Source organism: Notamacropus eugenii, chromosome 2, assembly GCF_028372415.1.
Source record: "Notamacropus eugenii isolate mMacEug1 chromosome 2, mMacEug1.pri_v2, whole genome shotgun sequence".
NCBI lineage: Eukaryota > Metazoa > Chordata > Mammalia > Diprotodontia > Macropodidae > Notamacropus > Notamacropus eugenii.
The window spans coordinates 38,593,015-38,616,322 of record NC_092873.1 but is presented as its reverse complement, the minus strand read 5'-3'; the positions used below and the strand labels follow the sequence as shown (position 1 = coordinate 38,616,322).

General features: G+C 40.1%; 1 protein-coding gene across 2 annotated transcripts in view; it reads right to left on the bottom strand.

The window, feature by feature from the left end:
• Positions 1 to 23,308, bottom strand: part of NXN (nucleoredoxin) — a 168,501-nt gene that overhangs the window by 82,855 nt on the left and 62,338 nt on the right. Inside the window, exon 1 of one of the 2 annotated variants that reach the window (XM_072639890.1) lies at positions 13,049 to 13,134. The exons of the other annotated variant lie outside the window; for it this stretch is intronic. Within the exon in view, the coding sequence (XP_072495991.1) occupies positions 13,049 to 13,087 (39 nt within the window). The 5' untranslated portion in view covers positions 13,088 to 13,134. Of the gene's footprint in view, positions 1 to 13,048; positions 13,135 to 23,308 lie in introns of those variants that run through there. 2 annotated transcript variants of the gene reach the window in all.

Sequence of the window (23,308 nt, the reverse complement as noted above, 5' to 3'; positions counted from 1 at the left end):
AAAAGGTCCTTTGACTTTTAGAGCCAGAGTTGAAGGGTTAGGCACTTAGGTATCCTCAGATTTGTTGTTGGGGTTTGTGCTTCATTCTCAAAGAGGACCATGACATCAGATTTAAAGAAACAAATCTGCAACAAAGAGTGGAGGAGAGCAATGACAGGAGTATTTCCTATGTACATTTGCTGAGAATCTATATCCACATGGTTTCTAGAAATTCCAGGCTTAAAGAAACAAAATCAGGAGTATCTTTCTAGCCTTCAGAAAAGCAGGTGTCACTAAAAGTTGAGGATGTTTCAGAATCCAAAGAGAAGTTGGATAACAGCCCCTGCTTCTCTCTGTCAGATAAAAGAGAAACAGAGGGAAATGAGGAATGTGGAAAAAAACAAATCCCTGGAGGCAGAATGAATTAGAGGTCTCTGCACTAGACTGTTGGTGAAGAATGATAGTACCTGGCATTTAAGACGTTGGTGGTGGATGTGAAACAGGGCCCCTGCCCTAGGCTGTTGGCTGGGGCTTGCAGGCTCAGGTGAGAACAATGGGACAGAACGCTCTCTTCTCCATCTTAGACATACCCTGCAAAGTGCTTGGGAGAGGGTTTCTGGCTCACCAGCTCTTCTGTATGTCTGAGGTGCAAAAAACTTAGCTAGTTCATAATCTGTATTGCTTAGAAGAAAAAAAAATTAAAAAAAAAAAAAAACCTAGACCCAGGGGCAGCTAGGTGGTACAGTGGAAAGAATATGCCACTGGAACCAGGAGGACCTGAGTCCAAAAGTAGCCTCAAACACTAACTGTGTGAGCCTGGGCAAGTCATTTGACCCCAAATGCCTACAACCCCTTTGCCCCAAACAAAGACATACCCAAAATAAAAATAAGGAGATAAAAAAAGAAAAAATCTAGACTTCCAAAACTCTTGAGGTGTTTGATGTTTGATTTGAAATGACAAAAGTTAATGCCTTACAGGTGGAGGGTTTAATTTAAAAAAAATTAAACATGCCAGTATGAATTGTGTCTGAATTTACTTACTATGAAATAAGCTTGATTAAGAACAAATCCTTTTTAAGATGAGAAAAAACAACGACCAGCAAGCTTTGTACATCTCTCTGGTACTGTTCTCAATTATCCCTTTCCCTCTGAACTTCACAAAGTATCAGCAGGTGGTAGATAATTGAAATTTTAATAAAACTTGTTTTACATCCCGAGCAGAATCTTTTTGTTCCAAGAAGCCCCCCTCTCTCTAGCCCAAAGATGCCCCCACAAATGAACTGATTCTGGGAGAGTTTCCTAAGCAAGTGAGTTTCTGGTTACATTTTGGTCTGGTGAAGAAATGGGGAATGTCACTTATGAGAAAAAAAAGCAGTACACATGACTCATATTTACATTCTAGAAGCAACAGTTTGATATTTCTGGTTCCCTTTTCATTCCTATCAGGAAAATAGAGCCTTTTCTCTACTCTCAAAAAATGTATGGGGCACTGAGAGGTCTCCATGACTGACGTGTGCTAGACAAGCTTGGGCAACCACAGCTCTCTGAACACTGGCCTTCTTTCTTGCCCCAAGTTGGCCTGTAGATTCTGTATGAATCTTTCCCCTTCAATAGCAGCCATCTATTCCTCTCCCTGCCACTCTGCAGCTCAGGTCAGCCTTTTCCCCACAAAAAGGGCTCTCCTGATTCACTCGGAATGCTGAGCTCCTTTCTTCTGGAGCTCTGTTGACACTGGAGTTTCTGTTGACAATACACTTCAACCTAAGATCTCCAAGTCCTTTACCGACATTAATTTATGTACAATGCATGAGAACAGGAAAACTCCCTTTTTAGATGGGGCAAAGACTAAGATCCTAAGAAGTTAAAGAAGTGGATTTGAATTCAGAACTCTGGATGTTTTGTTCAAGACTGAGCAGAAGTGGAATTTATCTGAAACTAATCAAAGCTGATATATCTCTGCAGAAGAGGTTCAAGCCTGTAAGGGGCAAGGAGGAAAGAATACATATAAAGACTGGAGTTAGAATGTTTGAAAAGGCTATGAGCTCTTAATTTGCCTCTGACTTTGACTGGCTATGTGATCCAGGGAGAAATACTTAGCTCTCCAGGACTTAGAAGGGTTGGATTTGAAGGCCTCAGAGGTCCCTGCCAGCTCTAAAAAATTGATGATTCCATGAGGTGGGAACATCCTCCCTGCTCTATGGCTTGTGACATGGGCAGCTGTCAGGCTGCCTTTTAGCTTTTAGCTCTTCTCCAAATTTAAATAAATCTAGGATCCTGTGATCAAAGAGGGCAATGCAAAGGGTTCCAACCCCAACTTGAAGGTCTTTCTAGAGATTGTTATCTAGCTCTTAGCCTTTCACTATATCATCAGTCAAGACAGTGCTTTGACAGGGAAAAGTGCCATAAGGACCAGCCCCTTTCCCTTAACAGTTTGAAATTATCCATACAGACCTACATCCCCTTTTATGAACACGGATAATGGAAAGCTGATTTCAGTTTTATGGATAAGAGTGGACATGCATATGGGAAATATTCATGAAATTCAGGCAGGAAAGCAGCTTCCACAGGCCATGAGAACCCCTCCCCTCTAATTCTTTCACCTTGGCCTATCTCACCCTTCTGTATCTTCTCTTGTCTTGGTTTTTTCCTCTTCTCTTTTGTTTTAAAATCTTCCCCTTTCTCTATTCTCAAAAAAGGAGAGAAAATAAAGAGGGAGAAACTAGAAAAAAAAGAATAAGGAAAAAGACTGAGGGATGGGGAAATCTAAACAGACACCTCCATTAGGATGCAGATAAGTGCAGACAGCAAATGAGAATAGTGGTCACCAAACCAAAGAAGTGACTACAGTATTCCTCCTTCAAGAGTTACTTGCTGAACTAGTTACCTTTCCACACATTCTTTAGAGTATTAATCCCCTAATATAACATTTCATTTAATGCGAAATTGTTTTAACATTTACTAAAATTATGCACTTTGGTTATCCTTCAGAAGCAGCACAGTCTCATTCCATTTCACTGATCCCTCACCCAGAAGTTTTTGGTAAATCATCTTTGCCTCTATTGGGGAGGCTGTTCTCAGAGATCAGTCTTTCTCTTTTCCTTCTGAGTTCTCATTCCTCAACCAGCTGAGATTTCACTTCCCCAGATTTCCTTGATGATAAGAACTAGCAAACAGCAGCTTTTACTCCATGACTAGAGTGTAATCATTAATCCGCTCACTCCACATCTCCAGCTGCTCTGAGACATCACAGAGAATTTCTCCTCCTTTTTTCTTGGAGATGGATACCTTCATGAGTCTTACTGTTTTAATTAAGTAAGCCCTTGCAGAGACGTTAGCACAGCTGATAAACAGGGGGATTGGTAATGGAAACACCAGCATCCTCAACAATAGAGACACTGTCGCACAGGCATGCACTTTCCTGAAAATAAAGTTGGCAGCTATGGCTGCTGTGCCCAGGAAAAGATTTTCTATGGGGGAAAGAAAACAACTTTCAGTTCCCAGCAGGTCCTGGGCAAGCCCAGGCCAAGCTTGCTTGAGAATCTGAACCCTCTCTTCCAAAAAGAAAGGCGAAGAAGGGCTGCTCCCACCCACTACTGCTCTGTCAGGAAGTGAAGTTGGCTAAAAATCAAAGCAGGATCCCAGACCTGGGGTTCCCCTTGGGAGCAGTGAAACAAATCCAAAAGATAAGGCTGCTACAGGGGTAACGTAGTGGGTCATTAGTTGTCAACAGAGATCTCATTGTGAAAGCCAGAAAACAAATTCTATTTCCCTTTTGAAAGTACCTTCTGGTCCTCTCCTCACTTCTTTGCAGAGGTGGAAGAACAGGGGTGTGTGACACTCCATACAATGTCAGATTTATTCTGCTTCATATATGTTGCCTGGTTTTGCTGAATTCTTTTTTCCCCTATTTTTTATTCTTTGTTATAAGGGAAGGTTCTCTCAGAGGAGTAGAGAGGAGGAGAATAATGGGAACTACAGGTGAAACAAAAACAAAAGGCAGTCATAAAATTCCTTTAAAACACAAAATATATCAATGAAATCACCATTTTTAAAGGTATCTTTTAAGTCCCCACCCCTGCTCCTCTGCAGCGAGGAGGACCATGGGTGTGGAACACTGCATATGTCAGATTTTTTTGCTATTTTGGTTATAACTGTTGAACTGCCTTTTTTTCTTTTCTTTTTTATTATAACGGACAGCCATCTGGGAGAGTGGAGGGAGGGTGCACTGGGAAACACAGAAGATATCAGTAAAAATCCATTTCTAAAAGAAAGTATTTTCTAAGGTTGGGTAGTTTAACACAGTCAATCGGGTAGAAAAAAGCAATCATTCAAATTTAATGAAAAAAAAGTTTTATCTTGCCTGCTTTTCCACTAACAAGAGGAGACAGGCAGAAAAATTAAAGAGAGTAAGTAACCTTTTACTTACATGATTCCTAGCTCCAACAGGGCTGGGAGTGGGGGCCTCAAAGGGCCGTTCAATACTATATGTTACTTGGCCAAACGTTAAATAAATCATCCTACTTAGTATTATCAACAAATATTTGGCAACATGTAGTTGGAAGTCCTCCATGTGCTGTATCAGGAAAGCATAATTTTATACTCTTTTACAGATGGAGAAAAAGAAGTTTGTTAAGAAATTAAGTTGTTTCTTTTAAGACATGATTACTTAATGTTTACTGAGTTCCCAGAAGGTATAAGGGACCTAATACTAAATATCAGAGCCTCTGCCTTTAGAAAAAAAAAAAAGATTAAGAAATGTTAGAAGTTCAGTGATGAAATATGGAAAAAATGCTGAGCTGAGGTTTATATAGATTTATTTAGATCATAGGATCCAGAACTGGAGGAGACTTTTAGATGAGGAATCTGGAGGGAGGGTCCAAGGATACAGAGGATCAGAGTACAGACTCTAGTCAGATCCTTGGATTCCAAAACTGATCCTCTTTCCCTGATATACAATTCCTCGGTCACTTACAAACTGCGTGAGCACAAGCAAGTCACTGTACCTAGGCCTCAATGAGGATAATGTTTATATGTGAGTTTACATATGCATGTATGTATGTGTATACACATATGTATGTATGTATAGATATATATGTGCATATATGTGAACTATTCTTAATATTTTTCTTCCTGATGAAAGCAGTATTTCTTTTTCAAATATTAAGGTACTCTTCTTGTGTGATCCTGGGACAATGAGACCTGTTTGGGAATGGGCATCAGTTGGGTGAGAATGCTTAAATTTGTTTAATCTTGGGGGCTCTAACTTTGGCTAAGTGTGTGTTGGATGGCTGGGGGAGGGACAAAGCAATGAATTTATGTTATTCCAAATGATGTTATACCTTTGAGGAGGAAAATGAATGGTATTAATTCTAAAAACTTCTAACAACTTCGACTAGAATTAAAAATTAATACTAACCAGTGAGGCCAAAAATTGCTAGATGTACATGCCTAAAAAGGAATACAAAGAAAATTTGTTGCTTGGGCTCCCCCTCCCCCCCAAATAATCCTTTCAAGAATTCAGAATATTCTGTTGAACTGATCTCAAAACCTCAGTGAGGAGTTACTAGCAATCTATGGGCTTTAAAATGTTTGACTCATTTTAATCTGTGAGTTAGACTACGCAAGCTTCCTTCTCAACTAGTTCTTTAACATATGGCCTGGTGGTTTGAGTCCTGGCTTTGTGTGGCTATGTGCTGAAAATATTCTCTGGATCATTGTGCCAACTTTAGAGCCAGGCTTGGTCCTGGAACTCAATGTCACCAATATCACCACTAGGCACATCCAAAAATCTCTGGGCCTTTGGCCACTGGGTCCATTAGTCCTCTTGTTTGCTCAGAGGGCAAACACACCTAGAATCATGACCATATGCAAATATAATTTAGCTTTATCAGGCAGGGGTAAAGAGCAACACCTCTCTATCAGAAACCTCTATCCACAACCCTCTCACAAACAATTCAGTATTAGAGATAGCAGAATGGTTTCTGGAGGATGCTAAAAGCCATTGTGAACCAAAAAAGCAGGCAGTCCCTAATACAACCAACAAACCTACTAGGGAAAGGACGGTGGCAAAAACTGTTCTCCTGAATAGCACTTGTCATGCCTTCCCCACGTGAAAGTCCATTTGACATAAACCCCAAGATCAGGTCTTTAGACTCCAAAACGTGGGGGCCTTTTCTACTACATCCATACTGTAACTTGCTTCACTCTATGGGTTAAGAACTGGAAAGGGGGTAGTATTTTCTAAGGGAAAATATGTAGTTATCAGATAGATTTATAGCAAATAAAGTTACATAAGTCTCAAAGAACCAAGGACTGCTTGGACATAAGGCCTCCCTACAGAATACTCAAAAGACTCCTGAGTCTATCACTGTTTGCCATTAATCCACACATCCTAGGGTGAAGTAAGAGTTAAGATCCTTGAGTTTGGCCACATTTGCAGACACAAAACTCCATGTTTCCTTGATTTTGTGGTCTGAAGTCAGACTTGTAACGTTAACTTTAATGCAATTTTTTTGGGAGGTGATTCATGCAGTGCTCCTGCCAAGAATTTTAATAATTAGACTGAATTAGGACAACTCTGTCCGCACATGCCTGACAACATCTGCTGATGGAACAGTTATCCTGGAAGTGCTGTAAGGCCCAGGGAAGGGCTATAAGGGGACTGTTCAGAAAGGATTCATAGCTGGCCAGGGAGTCTTTAGCCTGAAGAGAGAAAGCTGGCTCATGGGCTGTTCCCTTACCAGCTAAAAACTTGGGCTACTACTCTTCAGCTTTGTTAAATGCTATTAGTTAGTAGTAGGGAACAGAGGGTAGCAGGAAAAAGGGAAGAGGAGGAGATAGAAAGGGAGGGAAGGAGAGAAGGAGGAAAGGAGAAAAGGGGGAAAGAGGGAAGGAGAGGGAGGGAAGGAAGGAGAAAGAAGAGAAAAAGATAGAAAGGGGGAGAGAAGGAAGGGGAAAAAAGGAAAGAGAAAATGGGAGAAGGGTAAAGGAGGAAGAAAAGAAGAGGAAAAAAGAGAGAAAGGAGGAAATAGCAATGAAGAAAGGTGACTGGGGAAGAGGGAAAAGAAAAGATACACAGCTTGGAGGAGGTGTGATGCAGTGGAAAGAGCTACTACGGATGGTCTGAAGACAGGTTCAAATTGCAGCCCTGCCACTTACCGTATTACCTTAGTCAAGTCACCTAACCTGTGTGGGCCTCAGTTTCCTTATCATTAAGTGATGTAGTTGGTCTAGATTAGAGTTTTCATTTTCTGCGTGTGTGTGCCATGGACCACTTTTGGCACAGTCTGGTGAACCCTATGGACCTCTTCCCAGAATAATATTTTTAAATACATAAAATAAAATACACAGGGTTACAAAGGAAACCAAAGATGTTGAAACAGTTATCAAAATATATTTTTTAAAAGTTCATAGAACTAGATGGTCTCTAAGGTCTCTTCCGCCTCTAAATCTATGAGCATGTGATTTTTGAGTAGGTTCATACAATCACTGAATCTAAAAGTTGGAAGAAACTCCAGTGGTCATCTAATCAACCCATACACAAAAGAGAAAAAAGTCTCCAAAGGGAAAAAACCCTCCCCCCACATTACTTTCTACCAGGAACTGAAAAATGTACAAAATGTTTATCTCCAAGGATGTGTCCCAAAACAAAGACAATGTCAATGTATCAAGTATTTCTTGGAAAAGAAGGTCAAAAAACTACATTATGAGAAATCAAGCTTTCTCATGTTTCTAAAAGCTTTTTCTCCCATGTGCAGGGATGCTTTTGCACAAGAAGCATACCTCCCTCCCCCTTCCCCAGACACACACAATAATGATGAGCTCAGAGACCTAAACAGGAAGTTTCTTCTGATTAATATGAACAGAGAGAAAAGATCTCCCAAAGCTCTTTGTATAACTGTCTGATAATATTCAGAATTTCCATTAACCATCTCGAGAATGGACTAGGTGGAGTGAGGACAAAAAGTAGATTAGAATCAGATGATCTCTGCTCAAACCCAGGTTCTGCTACCTATCCACTTGTGTGATATTAGTCAAGTAAGATACCCTCAGATCAATGTATTCTTTCCCTCAAACATGGTCTCCAAGCAGTGTGAAAGTGACTAACCAAAAGGCAGAAAGAAAGAAAGGCTTTTATCTTCCTCTCTCCACCTCAGTCAATCCTGGTTTTATCTCCAACATGACCAGAGCATCCAGCCCCTTCAACACTTTGCACCTCAGCCCTCTCTCAACCTTCCCTAAGTATAGCTTTCCCTCTGTATAGTTAAAACCTAAACCAAATCAAGCACCCATAGCTGCTCAGTCAAAACTCCTGCCCACCCATACAATTTCTGTCCCCTGAAATCTCTCAGGAGCCCTACAATTATCTTATCTTTCCCTTTCCAAAATAACTCTAGGGGCAGGAAGAGTGGGACAGTGGAAGGAGCCCTGGCTCTGGAGTCTGAGGACCTGGTTTCAAATCCCAGCTCTGAGGGGTACTTCCTGTGCGATTATCCTTGGGCCTCAGTGTCAAAATGAGGAGATTGGTCCCTTCCAGCTTCTCTATATCCATGATCTTCCATTCCTTCTTCCAAAGTCCCTGCTTCCATGAAGGGTAATGTCTTCCTTCCATTCTTCCAGATTCTCAGGTTAACCTTCTTTCATCCTCGATTCCCTATTCAATTGAACCTGCTCTTTTCAAAGTCATCAATGATTGCTTAGGTTCCAAATCTGAGGGTCTTTTCTTATTCCTCATCCTTATCTCGATGCACCCATTGACACTAAGTTAACTAAGTTCCTTTCCTCCTCAATACTTAGCTTTCTCTTGTCTGACTGTCATAACAGAATTGTCTCTTGGTTTTCCTTTTATTTGGTTGACCACACCCTCTTAGCCTCCTTTGCTGGATCACCTTCCATACTACATCCCCTAACAATGGGTGTACCCTAAAGCTCTGTCCTGGGTCCTCTTCCCTCTTTCACTTGGTAACTACACTAGCTCCCATAGATTAATTATCATCTCTATGCTAACGATTCACAGATCTATATATCCCAGCCTAAATTCTCTCCTGTGCTCCCATCCCACTTAACTACCTGCCTAGTGAATATTTCAAACAATATGAAAATGTACAAAGTTGAGCTCAGTCTTTCCCCTCAAATTCAATCCTCTTCCAAACCTTCCATTTTCCCAGGTACTCAGTTTTTTTTGTTTTTTTTCACTTTGGCATTACCCTAAACCACTCCTTTTTCTTTATCTTATACCAGTTTGTTGCAAAATCATGTTGGTTCTCCCTCCACAACATCTTTCCCCTGTGGTCCCTTTCTCTCTCCCTTTTGTAGCCATCACTCTAATTCAGGTTATTGTCACCTCTCTCCTGGACTCTCTCCAGTAAGAGCCTCCTTGCTGGTCTCCCTGCTTCAGATTTGTCCCCTCTCTCTGGGCCTGAAGAGCAAAACTGTTTCCTGCTGGCATCTGCTGATCGTGACTTTTCTATGCCAAGTCACGTTCCTAGATGGCAAAACTGAATGAAGGTGGGGCCCTAGAGTCTCTTCTAGAAAAGAAGCAAGAGAAAGGAACTGCTGTGAACTCCTCCGACGAAGGGGGAATGACACATCTGTCTGTTCTTCTCTTCCTGCCCTTGGCTCCTTTCTAGTCTTGTATTTTTCTCTTTTCTTTTTTGAGGGGATAATGTGGGTGTTTAAATAGTGGGCTTTTTCTGGTGAGGCTAAAGAAAAGTTGAGGGGTGAAAGGGAAACTGGAAACTGGAGAGCAAATCCCCTTTGATATGAAGACATTGTGAAGTTTGAAGAGCTTAGGGACAGTTCAGCTCTGCTCCCCCAATTCTGAACCAATCACAATACTGAGAAACTTCATGGTACAAATGAAAACACAGGCTTCAGAAGAGGCCCACATTTGAATACTGACTCCTCTACTTACTAAACATATAACTTAGTCAAGTCACCTAACCTTTCTAAGCCTTGGTTTCCTCAACTGTAAAATGGGAACAATAATCCTTGCATCACCTATCTTACCAGATCTTTATAATTTGAAAACCTTAACTTTCTACATCAATGGGAACTCTTCCTCGTGATGAGCCATAATGAAAAGGGTGTTGGATACGGAGACACAGGGCCTGAAGTCAAATTCTGCCTCTGCCATTTACTACTCTATGACCTTGGCCAGTCACTAACCCTTCTAGACCTCAGTTTACTTCTCTATAAAACTAGCTCTTACTAGGGACCAATTGGTTCAGGCTCCAAAGCTAAATCATCCCAAAACTCACTCACATGAAAACAGTGTTAGAACTGGAAAGGACCCATCTCAGACTCCCTTTAGTTCAAACCTCTCATTTTATAGACAAGGAAATTTAAACCCCTCAACCTGTAAATGGGAATGATTAGAAATATGATGATACCAGAGGTAGGGTATTTTCAAGTTAACATGCATATGTTCTTCTACAGATTGCCACATTCACCTAATGATTATGCCAAAACAGACAAATATTTTTCTGTGTAAGGGGTAGCATGGTTTCTTTACTATCTGACATCAGGCTTGGCATGGACTGACTTAGTAACTGTTTGGTTACATTGCCTTTCCCCCCAGCTTCCCTCCAGGTACATATGCCCTGACTTAAGCACTGAACTTGAGACTTGTCGTGGGCAAAGGCAGTGTAAAAAGTATGATCATATAGGAATAAATATAATAATTGTGACCATTTCCATTGTCTTAAGCAACTGTAGATCAGGGTGTTTTCATGGACTGCAAGAAATGACCCCTCTCTCAGGCTTCCCTGAAGATGGACTAAAGAAAGAATAGTTTCCTGATTTTTCTACTCTAGAACCTTCATATAAGGCAAAATGGTCATACTATACGGCTTTTCTCTTTGTTTTTTTTTCATTGTGAAATGAGCAGGCTCAGCTATGTTGTCCAGATTTTTTTTTTTAAAGGAAGAAAAACTGAGCCTGACTTTGATACCTTGGAATGTTTAGCAAAGGAGATGGTGATAACAAAAAGCTTTGCTACATCAAGGTCAGATCATGCAAGACTCGTTATTTTTTTCTGACAGTTATTAAGCTCATAGATCAAGGGAACGTTGTAGACATAATTTAACCAGGTTTTAGCAAAGCATCTGATAAAATATCTCATGCTATTCTTGTGGGAAATATGTAGAGATCTGTGCTAGATGATAACGCAATTAGATGGATCTGGAAGTGGTTGAATGGTTAGACACAAAGTACTGTGAACAGTCAGATGAAACAATGCTGTTCAGTTATAAACAGTCATTCATGGTTCACTGTTACTTTGGCAAAAGGTCTCTAAATTGCACAAGGGATCTCTGCTTGACCTTCTGGTGCTTAACATTTTTATCAATAACTTGAATAAAGCCATAGGGGGCATTTTTACCAAATTCACAGTTGACATGCAGCTCAAGGAGCTCATATTCCAATAGGGGAGACAACATGCAAATAACTAGGTTATCTACAATATATAAATAGAGTAATTGAAAGATAAATTCAGAGGAGATAAAACACTAACAGCTGTGGGGGGTGGGGGTGGGGCGACCAGGAAAGAATGCTTGCATAAAGTGGGACTTAAGCTGAGTCTTGGAAGAAGCCAGTAAAATTAAGCAGTTGATAAGAGGAGGTCGAGAATTTCAGAATTGAGGGTCAGCCTGGCAAAAGAAAGGCATGGGAAATGGAATAGCTTGTTCAAGGCTAGTAAACAGGCCAGTGTAATTGAACTGTAGAATGTGGGCAGTAAAGTGCAAGAAGATTGGAAATGTAAGAAGGGGCAGTTTAAGAACACTGGTAAGCTGGAAAGCATCCAAGGAAGGCTACCAGAATGGTGAAGAGCCTCGAGTGTAGGTTAGAGGCTGAAAGAGCCATGGATGTTTAGCCTGATGAATAAAGGATTCAGGGTACAAGATAACCGTCTCCAGGCTCCTCAGATAACTGAAGGATTGTCATGTGGAAGAGGAGTGGAACTTGTTCTGGTTGGTTTGACTGGCCAGAATCAGGAGCAAGGGCTGAACAACAACATCGAACACCACTGAGGCTTGATTCTGGCCTTCCTGACTGTCAGAACCATCCGCCTCCAGACTGGTGGGATTCCATTTCCTGGAGGTCTTCAACAGAGACTGGATGAAGGCTTGTCAGGGATGTCACAGGAAGGATTCCCTTCAAGGATAGGCTGGATTAGACAGCTGCAGGGATCTTTTACACTTCTAAAACTTTTTTGTATAATTAAATTTCTAAAATCCTTTCCAGCTCTGATTCTTTCAGTTATCTGTTGATTCTCTGGGGTTTTCTATGTAGGCTGCATCAAGGTTCCAGAAAGAATTGCTTTTCTATAGTTGGATCTGGTCAGATAAAAGCAAGAGTGCTGTGTTTAGTTTGAGATACCCTGTTTTAGGAAAGACACTGATAAACTGGAGAGTATCTGGATAGTCAGAGGCCTCAAGTTCATGCTCTAGGAATATCAGTTTAAGGAAGAATTAAGAAGGATGTGTTGTTCAGTTACTTCAGGTGTGTCCAATTCTTCCTGACCTCATTTGGGGCTTTCTTAGCAGAGATATGAGAGTGGTTTGCCATTTCCTTCTCCTGCTCATTTAGTGACTTGCCCGAGGTTACACAGCTACTAAGTGTCTGAGGCTGGATTTGAACTCAAGAAGATAGATCTTTCTGACTTCAGGCCCAGCACTCTATCCATGCCACAGGAAGGTTATAACTCTTGAATTCAAATTCTGGCTTTTATATGCCAGAGGATCTGAGTTTTAGGAGGCAGAAGTAGGTAGAATGGGTGGAAGCTAAAAAGAGGTTAATTTTAGGCTTCATTTAGACACAAATTTCCTAGCAATTAGAGCTATCCAAAAATGGAATAGACTCTCTCAGAAAGAGGTAGTTTTCCTCTCATCTGAAGTGTTTTTAAAATGTATTGCTATCTTCTGTTTTCACATCACCTAGATTTTCCTATTGTAATCCTCCCCTTTTGCCTCTTACAGATTTCCATCCCTCATAACAAAGAAATTTTTAAAAAGAAAAAAAGAAAGATCATTAAAACTAACATATTAAAACAAAACAAAACAAAACAAACCTGATATTGTATGCTACGTTCCACTGATGAGGGAAGCATCTTCTCCTATCTCCTCTTCGGGCCAAGCCTTTTCTTTAGAATTTTCACGTGGCGTCTTTAACTAAAGACCAAATGACCCCTTGTTAGTTATGTTGCAGAGGAGATACTTTTCTCAGGGACAGGTTGAACTAAATGACCTCTTAGCTTCCTTTTATTTAACTCAGAGATTCTAAGTTTTTATGAAAATGCTGAGGATCCTGAATCTTACATTTTTGAAACAAAGGTCAAGATGGTTAAATAAAAATAATACCTAGAGTCTAATCCACACATCTGAGTATTCCTCATATCAAGTTAAAATTTAATGCCAAGCTAATGACACAATGAGGTGAATGATAAAATTAATATTTGTTCTCAAATTTTAATCTTATGAGGCAAAACTCATAGTATACAATCCCAAATATACAATCCAATATCATATTTGTAGTTTTCAATTGATGTCCACTCTGAAATACCAAGCTTTTCTGATATTCTGTATAGAAAAGAGAGGAGAAGAATTGTGGGAAGATGGCAGCATATGGCAGGAAATTACCTGGTTTTCCCAAATTCCCACCCAAATAACTTAAAATAATGACTCAGAGTGAATTTTAGAGTGGCAGAAGTAATTAAAGGTCAGGGTAAAGCAGTCATCCAGCCTAAGACAATTTAGGAGGTCATTAGAAAAAAACTGATTAGAGGTGGTGATCTGGAAAAAAGATACAAGAGCAGATACTGTAGAGTCAATAAACATCGAGCCCTGGGGCAGTTGGGATGTAGCAACCTCAGCTTCCAGAATTTTCATCCCAGGGATGGTGTCAACAAATTGGAAAAAGAAATCCAAAAACTTATCAAATAACTCCCTAAAAATTAGAACTGGACAAGGGGAAGCTAATGATTTCCTAAGACATCAAGAAATAACACACACACATACACACATCAAAAGAATGAAAAAAATAGAAGAAAACATGAAATATCTCATTGGAAAAATGACTGACCTGGAAAACAGATCAAAGAGAGATAACATCAGAATTGTTGAACTACGTGAAAGTTACTAACAAAAAACAAAAGAGTCTATAAACACTATACTTCAAAAAATTATTAAATAAAATCACCCTGAAATTTTAGGGTGGGTAGAGTAAATTTTAGGGTGGAGGGTAAAATAGAAATTGAAAAAAAAAATCTACCTATCACCACCTAAAAGAGATCCCAAAATGAAAACTCATAGGAATTAATTAATGTTTAGCTGAGTTTCAAAGTTCCCAGGCTGAGGAGAAAATATTACAAGCAACCAGAAAGAAATAATTTAAATACAGCCAGGATAACAAAAGATTTAGTAGCTTCTACAACAAAAGACTGAAGGATGTAGAATATGATTCCAAAAAGCAAAAGATATGGATTTTCAAGCAAGAATAAACTTGGTGTAATCCTGCAAGGGGAATAATGGATATTTAATGAACTAAAGGACTTTCAGGAATTCTTTTTTTTTTTTTTTTTTGGAGGGGAAAAGGCAGGGCAATTGGGATTAAGTAATTTGCCCAAGGTCACATAGCTAGTAAGTATCAAGTGTCTCAGGCTAGATTTGAACTCAGGCCCTCCTGACTCTGGAGCCAGTGCTCTATTCACTGAGCCACCTAGCTGCCTCTACTTTCAGATATTCTTGAGGAAAAGACCAGAACTGAACATAAAATCTGACTTACAAAAATCAGAAGAAACGTAAGAAGGTAAACATGAAAGCTAATTATAAGGGATTTAATAAGGCTAAACTGTTTACTTCTTATATGGGAAAATGCCATTTGTATCTCTTAAGAATGTTATCATTATTAGGGTGGTTTGAAAGAGTATACATAGAAGGCTCAGAGTTGAGTTGATTATGATGGAATGATCTTAAAAAATAACACTGAGGAATGAGAGATTAAATGGAGCTAATTATCTCATACAAAAGAGGCATGAATGGAAGTGGAGGGGAGGATGACTACATACAATCACATGAAAAATTCTCCAAATCATTTTTGATTAAAGAAATGCAAATTAAAACAGCTTTGAGATGCTATCTCACACTTATCAGATTGGCTAAAATGATAGATGGGGGAAAGGACAAATGTTGGAAGGGATATGGAAAAATTGGGAAACTAATACCATTGTTGGCAAAATTGTGAACTGATCTAATGGTTTTGGAGAGCAATCTGGAATTATGTCCAAAGATTCGTGAAACTGTGTATGCCCTTTGACTCAGTAATACCACTATTAAGTCTGTTTCCCAAGGTGATGAATGAAAAAGGAAAAGAACCTATATGTTCTAAAATATTTATAGCAGCTCTCTGTGACGGCAAAAAACTGGAAACTGAGGGGATACTCATCAGTTGGAGAATGGCGGAATAAACTTGTGGTATGTGATTGTGATGGAATACTACTGTACTGCAAGAAATGAGGAGCTGGCTGATTTTAGAAAAACATGGGAAAGACTTGCAGGAAATAATGCAGAGTGAAATGAGCATAACAAGAGAACACTGTATACAGTGACAGTGATACTTTTCAAAGAATATCTGTAAATGACTAAGCCGTTCTGGGTGATATGAATATTCAAATCAAATACAAAGGATGCCTGAAAGAAGATGCTATCCCAGTATCATTTCGCTAGAATCGAGTTTCAGTGCATCTGACTGGCTGATCAGACCAATACAAGCTCAGAATGTTCTACCACAGAGTGGGCACAAATAGTCCATGTGAACATTTGGGGTGGATTCTCTAAATTTGCACATCCTGTCTTTCCTTTGAACTGTTTCAATTCTGCTTTGCTCATAGAGCACAGTACCTTCTCTGATGTGGGCACATCATGCTGGGTGGTCCTATGCCAGTGTCTCCTATGTCACACAAGCAGATTTGGGGGGTAGGAAGGGGATGAGGAAGACTGCTTGGAATTCAAAATGAAACAAACAAACAAAAAGAATGGTGCAGAAGCTCTGATATTTAATTCCACTGACCCATTACATTGAAGGGAAGTAATTAGGCATTTCCTTTTTTTAAAAAATAAATTTATGCATAACTTGTTTTTATATCACCTATATTTCCAGTGTATCTTTCCCACTTGCCCTCTTCCCCTCCATAAGAGCCATCCCTTATAAGAAAGAATATGAAAGGAGAAAACTAGTTTCTTAGGTAGAATTCCAAACTGCTTTCCACAACAGTTGGACCAATTTACAATTCTACCAACAATGTATTTATTGGGCACTTAAAAACTATTTAGATTTTTCAAAATTATAACCTTTTAAAACTCAGGTGCCCCAATCAGAAAGGAAAACCAATCAAGTTGCCAATACGAGAATCCTACTAACTCAAACTGCCCACCCTCAAAAGGAGGCAAGTTTTTACCTCTGTTGGAATTACCCTTCCATGTGGGTTATAGAAATGTGCTGCGATTGCTTATTTTTGTAGGGACTAAAGAAAAGGCTTTCATATTCTAAGGTTCCAGAGGAAACAAGGGTTAAAGAATTATTAGGAATGATGTATGTGAACTGCCTCTAGTTATAAACTAACTGAAAATGTCACATGCAATAGATCAAAATGTGGCTGTCCCTAAATAGCTTAATAAATGCAAGATTTTTTAGCACTCAGAAATAATAAAGTCAAATCAATTTAACAAATGTTAGTGACTGTGAGATCCTAAATAGAACTTATAAAAGTATCATCATAAAATTCTTCTAAAACAAAGACAATTTAATTGCCAAAAAAACATCAAAATTATTTTTTCTTCCAAGGCATGGATGATATCACAAAGACCTTCAAAACTAGATGGATTTCCGCCCCCTACAAACTCTGGCTGATTCTGGGTTCAAATAACGTTCCTTACAGATCTTCTAGAAGCCAAGGCTATGACACTTAAAATTCTGATCTTCAGAAATGGCAGGAGGAGCAAAGGAAATTATTCCCAAATGCTGAGTTACTTTTTTTAAAGAGTATTTATTGGTACAAGGCACATTTCAAAGTTACTAACACGTTTTCGGACTTTGTGAATTTAAAAAACAAAAACTACTGTACATCAGAAAATCTCCTTCGTGCAGATAGACAGCAAGATTATTTTTGTGAATTAATGAATACTGACAATGCTCCTGGTGAAAAACTGGCCATCTGCAACTCTTTAGGAAATTGTGTGCCTTTGTAACACTTAACCCCAAACCTTTACCCTGGATGACTTCATTGGAGATCCATTTGCAAACTTAAAGACTTCCGTAAAGAACTCCAAGCAAGGCAGGCTGCTAGAGAAAAAGACAGTGGAGTGGCCCTGGGATCTCTCCAGGCTGCTCTCCAGTAAGAGAGATATGTCAGGTGCGTGTGGAGTTCATGGTCCACCTCCCATGAGCCTATTTGTTTTGTATAGAAAAGATTCCCCTCATTACCCTTGACAAAATTCTGGCTAATCCAGAAGAAGCACATTTTGCTTACTTCGTTTTATTTACTTGTTTGTTCACATTCCTATGGCTTTAGCCTAGTTTTGAACATAGCAAGTTTCTAAATAAGTACTTTTTTCATTTATTCATTCTGAAACTTTTTAACTTCTTCAGAAAGTCTCCCTTACCCTTGATCACTCCCTTCATTCTAAGTTGCCAAAGCTATTCAATTCTATCTCTTTGTACTTAATACATTGCTATTTAAAAAAATAATACTAGCATTTATATATGGCATTAAAGTTTACAAAGCACTTCATATGCTGACTAGCTCACTTCTTCCCATCCCCACTATGTTGTGCCTCCCCAACTAAAGTATAAGCTTCCTGAGGGGCCTCTGCTCATCATATTATTCGTTTATCTACCCATGACCCCTGTATAGTCTAACTCTTCAAACACTGTAAAGGCTCAAATTCACTTGAATTTCTAAGAACAGTGAAGTCAGACAGATTTTTAGCCAATCAAATTACAAACTTCAAAGTGTCTGGCAAAGCCTTCTCTGGAATCTGTGAGAATTGGGCCAAGAAGCAGGGGGCATCAAACCAAAGAATTGCCAGTCTATGGTGAAGTCAATCTTTGAAATGGCACCGGCAGATCACTCAAATGACACTACCCCCACAATCCTTTAGTTTGGCTTAAAAATTCCATCTGTCCACTTTCCAGAATCCAGCATCTCTCCAGGTGTCTGGTAAATAAAAAGGTTCTAACACCCCCCACTTCTCCACCTCCCCACTCCAGCCTCCATAAGGTTCTGCAATTGACTAGAACAGGAGTGGTGAATCTGCATCCTGGAGGCCACATGTGGCCTTCTGGGTCCTTGATTTCAGCCTTCTAACTGAGTCCAAGTTTTACAGAACAAATCCTTTTATTAAAGGACTTTGTTCTGTGAAGTTTCGATTCAGTCAAAGGGCCACACTTGAGGACCTAGTCATATGTGGCTTCCAGGCCACAGATTCCCCACCCCTGGACTAGGGTTTCCCTTTTCTGTTTATTACAGGAGCAGTGGGAAGGATGAGATGTTCTACTGCTAGAGAAGATTGAGGTGGGAAGACTCCATTCTCATCTTCACCTCCACCTTTGTGCAGTCTGCAGAATCCAACAGATTAAAGAGCAAGGGAGTCTAGTCTGATTCCTTTACTGGCGACATCATGAATCAAGAACAGATAATATAGACCCAGATGGAAAAATTATTAAGGCTGTGGAGTTTAATACCTAGCTCCCAGAGGTGACTTTTGCTCCTGGCCCTTTCACTACTCTAACAGTCTTTTCTACAAACCACCCTATAAAAAGTGGTTAAAATAAATGGATTTTTACACCTCTCGGACAGGCATGGAAAGGTGAGCATGTCTTTCCAAATACAAGAAACTTAATTACCTTGGGAGTGAGAGACAAATGGGCTAAGTAGCAGCTGTCCTTTGTATTTGAGATGGATCCCCATGACCTCTCTTCACACATATCTCTGCAGGACTGAAAAGATCAAAATACCCCACAAAAGAGGAGATTCTTTGCGGAGGGGAGACAGCCTGCCCTTTGGACTCAATGAAATAACTCTCTCCTTCCATGTGGCAACCTTTCTACTTAAGTGATTCAAATTCTAAGAGCCTTCCATTAGGATGTTTAGACTAAATGAACTTTTAAATTCATCACCACTGTGCTCATGACAGTAAGTAAATGGGGTTCTCTCAAAGTTTCACAGATCCATCACCTGAAAAGGAGGCCATAAGAGGTTATCATCCTGAAAAGCTAAAAACATAGCTCAGAGATACCAAAACCCCAGCCTAGGATGGAGCAAAGCACATTCTACCCATTCTTCAAGGCTTGAAGTGAGTTGGCCTAAGGCTGAATGATGCAGTTCAGTTCTATGAAAAATTTCATTCCCCACCTGAGAAGCTGAATATCTTCCACAGCAATTCTCACCCTCCCCTTTCCTGTGGCTCCCCCTTCAGCTCCCCTCTTCCCTCTTTGGAGCATGTGACATCAGCTATTCTGTTTCATGGAGGGAGGGAGCCCTCAGGACTTTGTCCTAGACCTTGAGGATGGACCAATCCCCAAGCCTGAAGAGTGACATGTCACCTCCTTTTACTCTGAAGTTATCACTTCCAAGTGCCATTTTCCAAGCTATTTTTGCAGGCTAATGTTTTATTCAATCACAAAATCACAAACCACAGCCCAAAGGGACACCAGAACCTATGCAATCCAGTCCTCTCATCTTACAGAAGGGAAAACTGGGGCCCAGGCAGGTGAAGCAATTTATTCAAGGTCCTACAAGTAGTAGCATCTTCTGAATCCGAAACAATATCTCTGTCTACTACAGTATGCCATCTCAGCAAGGGTGAATGAATGAAAAAAAAGCATGTATTAAGTGCCCACTATATGCCAAGCACTGTGCCAAGCGTGAGTAATACAAACAGAAAAGGTAAGACAGTTCCTGTTCCCAAGGAGCTCTGGCTCTATTTGCAGGAGACAATAGGGAACAGCAGAGAAGTCCAAGGAGGTGTGGGGTGGATGGCAAGGTCCAGAGGCTCCTGCTTACATGAAAATGACACTGCTGAAGGATAAAACCAAGATGGGAGAGTAGCAGAAGTTAAGTGAATATCCCAGCCTCCCCCATCCCACCCCCCAACTCTTCTGAGCAGAAAATGCACCAGACTGAATTGTGATCAGGAAATCCAAGGAAAAAAATCACAGTGAGATATTTTTCTAACTCAGGGCAGCACAGGGAGTCAGAGAGCTCTGAAGACACTGAGGTCTGGTCACTGGACCATGCAGACACTCCAGCAAAGAAAGAGGCCATGTACCAGGGCAAGAAGAGATTCCAGATTCAACAGCAACAGGTGCCAACTGGCAACTCTGTTGCTCACTGTACAGTTCCAAGTCACATCCATGGCAGATGGAGAAGGAAATCTGTGTCTATAGGTGGCAGTTCAGGGTGAGAAGAGGACAAAGCCCCGCTCCTCTACTGTGCAAGAGGGAAGTTCAGAAGACAGCAGCAGCTGTGTGGCTTGGGTCCTGGGAGCAGAGCTGGGTCTCAGTTCCAGCTTCTAGACCAATGTGAAGTCTGAAGAGAAATAATCAGGGTAGGAATCCTAGACCAAAGGCAAACCTATATTTCTGTTACTCTGGACCAGCAGAGATTTCCAGCGCGTTGACAGGGATGAGTCTGGGAACAATGTAAGCTTTACAGGTCCACAGCCTCCCCCTCCCTGAGCACCTAGAAAAACACAATAGCCAATTTCCCAAGAAAGCAGCAACAGAAGCAACCCAGACCTTCCCTCCAGAAGGGCACAGAGTCTAACCCTTCAAGTCTGAAGTCAGGAAGTCAGCTAAAAGAATGAGCAAACAAAGAAGGGATTCCTACTTGTAAAGCTATTATGATGAGAACAACACTCAAGACACAAACCCAAAAGAATCATTATTCCCAAACATCTATAAGCAAAGCCTCTGTCTCTGAGAAAAAACACAACCTGGATACAAATTCAACTAGAACTCTTGGAAAAGATGAAGTAAAAAAATTTTTAGTTAAAAATGTCTTTACAAGTGAAATAAAGCACTAGAGAAAAAACTGGAAAATAAGTTGCAGTTACGGAAGACAAACTGGAAAGGGAATTAACAGCTTGGCACCAAGGTACAAAACCTTGCCCAAGCAATAAACTCCTGAAAATGAGAATGCACCAAATAGAACCAATGACTCCATAAGACAATGCCAAAAAATTAAAACAAAGTCAAAAAGTCAAGAACACAGAAGAAAATGCAAGGTATCTCATGGCCAAATCAACATACTAGGAAAACAGACTGAGTCAATCAATCATCAATAAATGTTTCAGTGCCTGCTCTATGCCAGAAATAGTGACAGGGATGCAAAAAGAGGCAAAAGGGAGTCCTGGATCTCCAGGAACTCACAATCTAATAGAGAAAAATGTAAAAGTCATCAGACTACCTGAAAGCCATGACCAAACACCATATACCAAGAAATTGTAAAAGAAAACTGCCCAAATCTCTTAGAACCAGACGGTAAAGGGGAAACAGAAATAATGTACTGGTCATCTCCTAAAAGAAATCCCCAAATGAAAACTCCAGGAATACTACAGCCAAAACCCAGGGCTTCTAGGTCAAAGAAAAAATACTGTAAGTCGTCAAAAAGAAAGAATTCAAGTACCAAGCAGCCACAGATCAGGATTTAGCAGCTGCCATTATGAAGAAAGGGGCAGCCATCGATAGAGTGCTGGCCTGGAAGACTCTTTGTGAGTCTTCATCTTTGTGAGTTCAAACCTGGCCTCAGGCACTTATTAGTTGAGTGACCCTGGGCAAGTCACTCAATCTTGTTTGCTTCAGTTTCCTCATTTGTAAATGATCTGGAGAAGGAAATGGCAAACCAAGTATCTCCGCCAAGAAAACCCCACATGGGGTTACAAAGAGTCAGACATAACTGAAATGCTGGAACAACAAACAATAAAGAAATAGAGAGCTTGGCATGTGATATTTTAGAAGACAAAGGACATGGGCCTACAGCCAAAAATAATTTGTCCAGAAAAAGGGAATATATTCCTACTGGGGAAAAAAATGGACCTTTTGTGAACTGAGGACTTCCAAACATTCCTAATGAAAATGTCAGGACTACTTAGAAACTTTGAAGTTAAAACACAGGAGTTAAGAGAAAAATAAAAAGAAAAATAATGAACCATCATAGGTGACTAAATAAGGATAAAATGCTTACATTCAAATATGGGTAGAGGATATGTATGTCCCCTCTGAACTCTATCATGATCAGAGTTCATAGAGGAAGTCTGATTAGATAAAAGGTCTACTTCTGCTATATCTTGATGAAAAAAGACGAGAAAAGGAATACAATGGGGGTGGGGGAGAAAGGAAGGTTAGGGAATATTATCTTACATAGTTGTGGTATTCAAATAGAATTCTGTACATGGAGGAAGAGGTAGGGGGAATGGCTGACATGTGAACCTCATTCTCATCTGAACTAGTCAAAAGAGGGAAATACGAGGGAAAGGAGAAGGGGGAATTAGAGGGAGGGTTGATAAGGAAGGGATTAGTCCTAAGCATAGTAAGTTGTAAGGATAAACAAAAACATTTATAGCTCTTTTTGAAGTGGCAAATAATTGGAATGAGGGAGTGCCCATCAAATAAGGAATGGCTGAAAATTAACGTATATAATGTGATGAATATTATCGTGCTGTAATAAATAATGGCAGGGTTGGGTTCCGAAACTTGGGAAGAATTGTATGAACTGATACAAAATGAAGGGAGGAGAACTGGAAGAGCAATTGATACAAAGACAATATTGTAAAGACAAACAACTTGATGAGCTTCCAAGGGAGTAATGACAAAGCTCACTACCCACGCCTCCTGAGAGTGCCGAAGGAGACTCCTCAGGTGCCCACACACGAGGGTATGTGGACCTCTACTGCATCTGGACATCTTTATGTGTGCGTGTATACATCCATACAGGCAGACAGGCACACATTTATATACACATACATGTGTTTTTTGGACATGATTAATGCAGATTTTTTTTTTTTTTTGCTTTCCTATACATGTTGGTAACAGGGCTTTATTTTTCTTTTGCTCTCAATTTGGGGAGGAAGGGAGGAGAAGAGGGTAAAAGGGCAAATTTTTGCTGATTTAAAAAAAATTTAATGTAAAAATATGACAGTGTTGGGGAACTGCAGGGAAGGGAGGCAGGGTAGATGGCAAAGTCTGATGGTCCTCCATTTCATCATATATCAATCTTTCAGGCAAATGTATGGTGAGGTATATAAAATTGTATAAACCCTAATCCCTCCCCCCA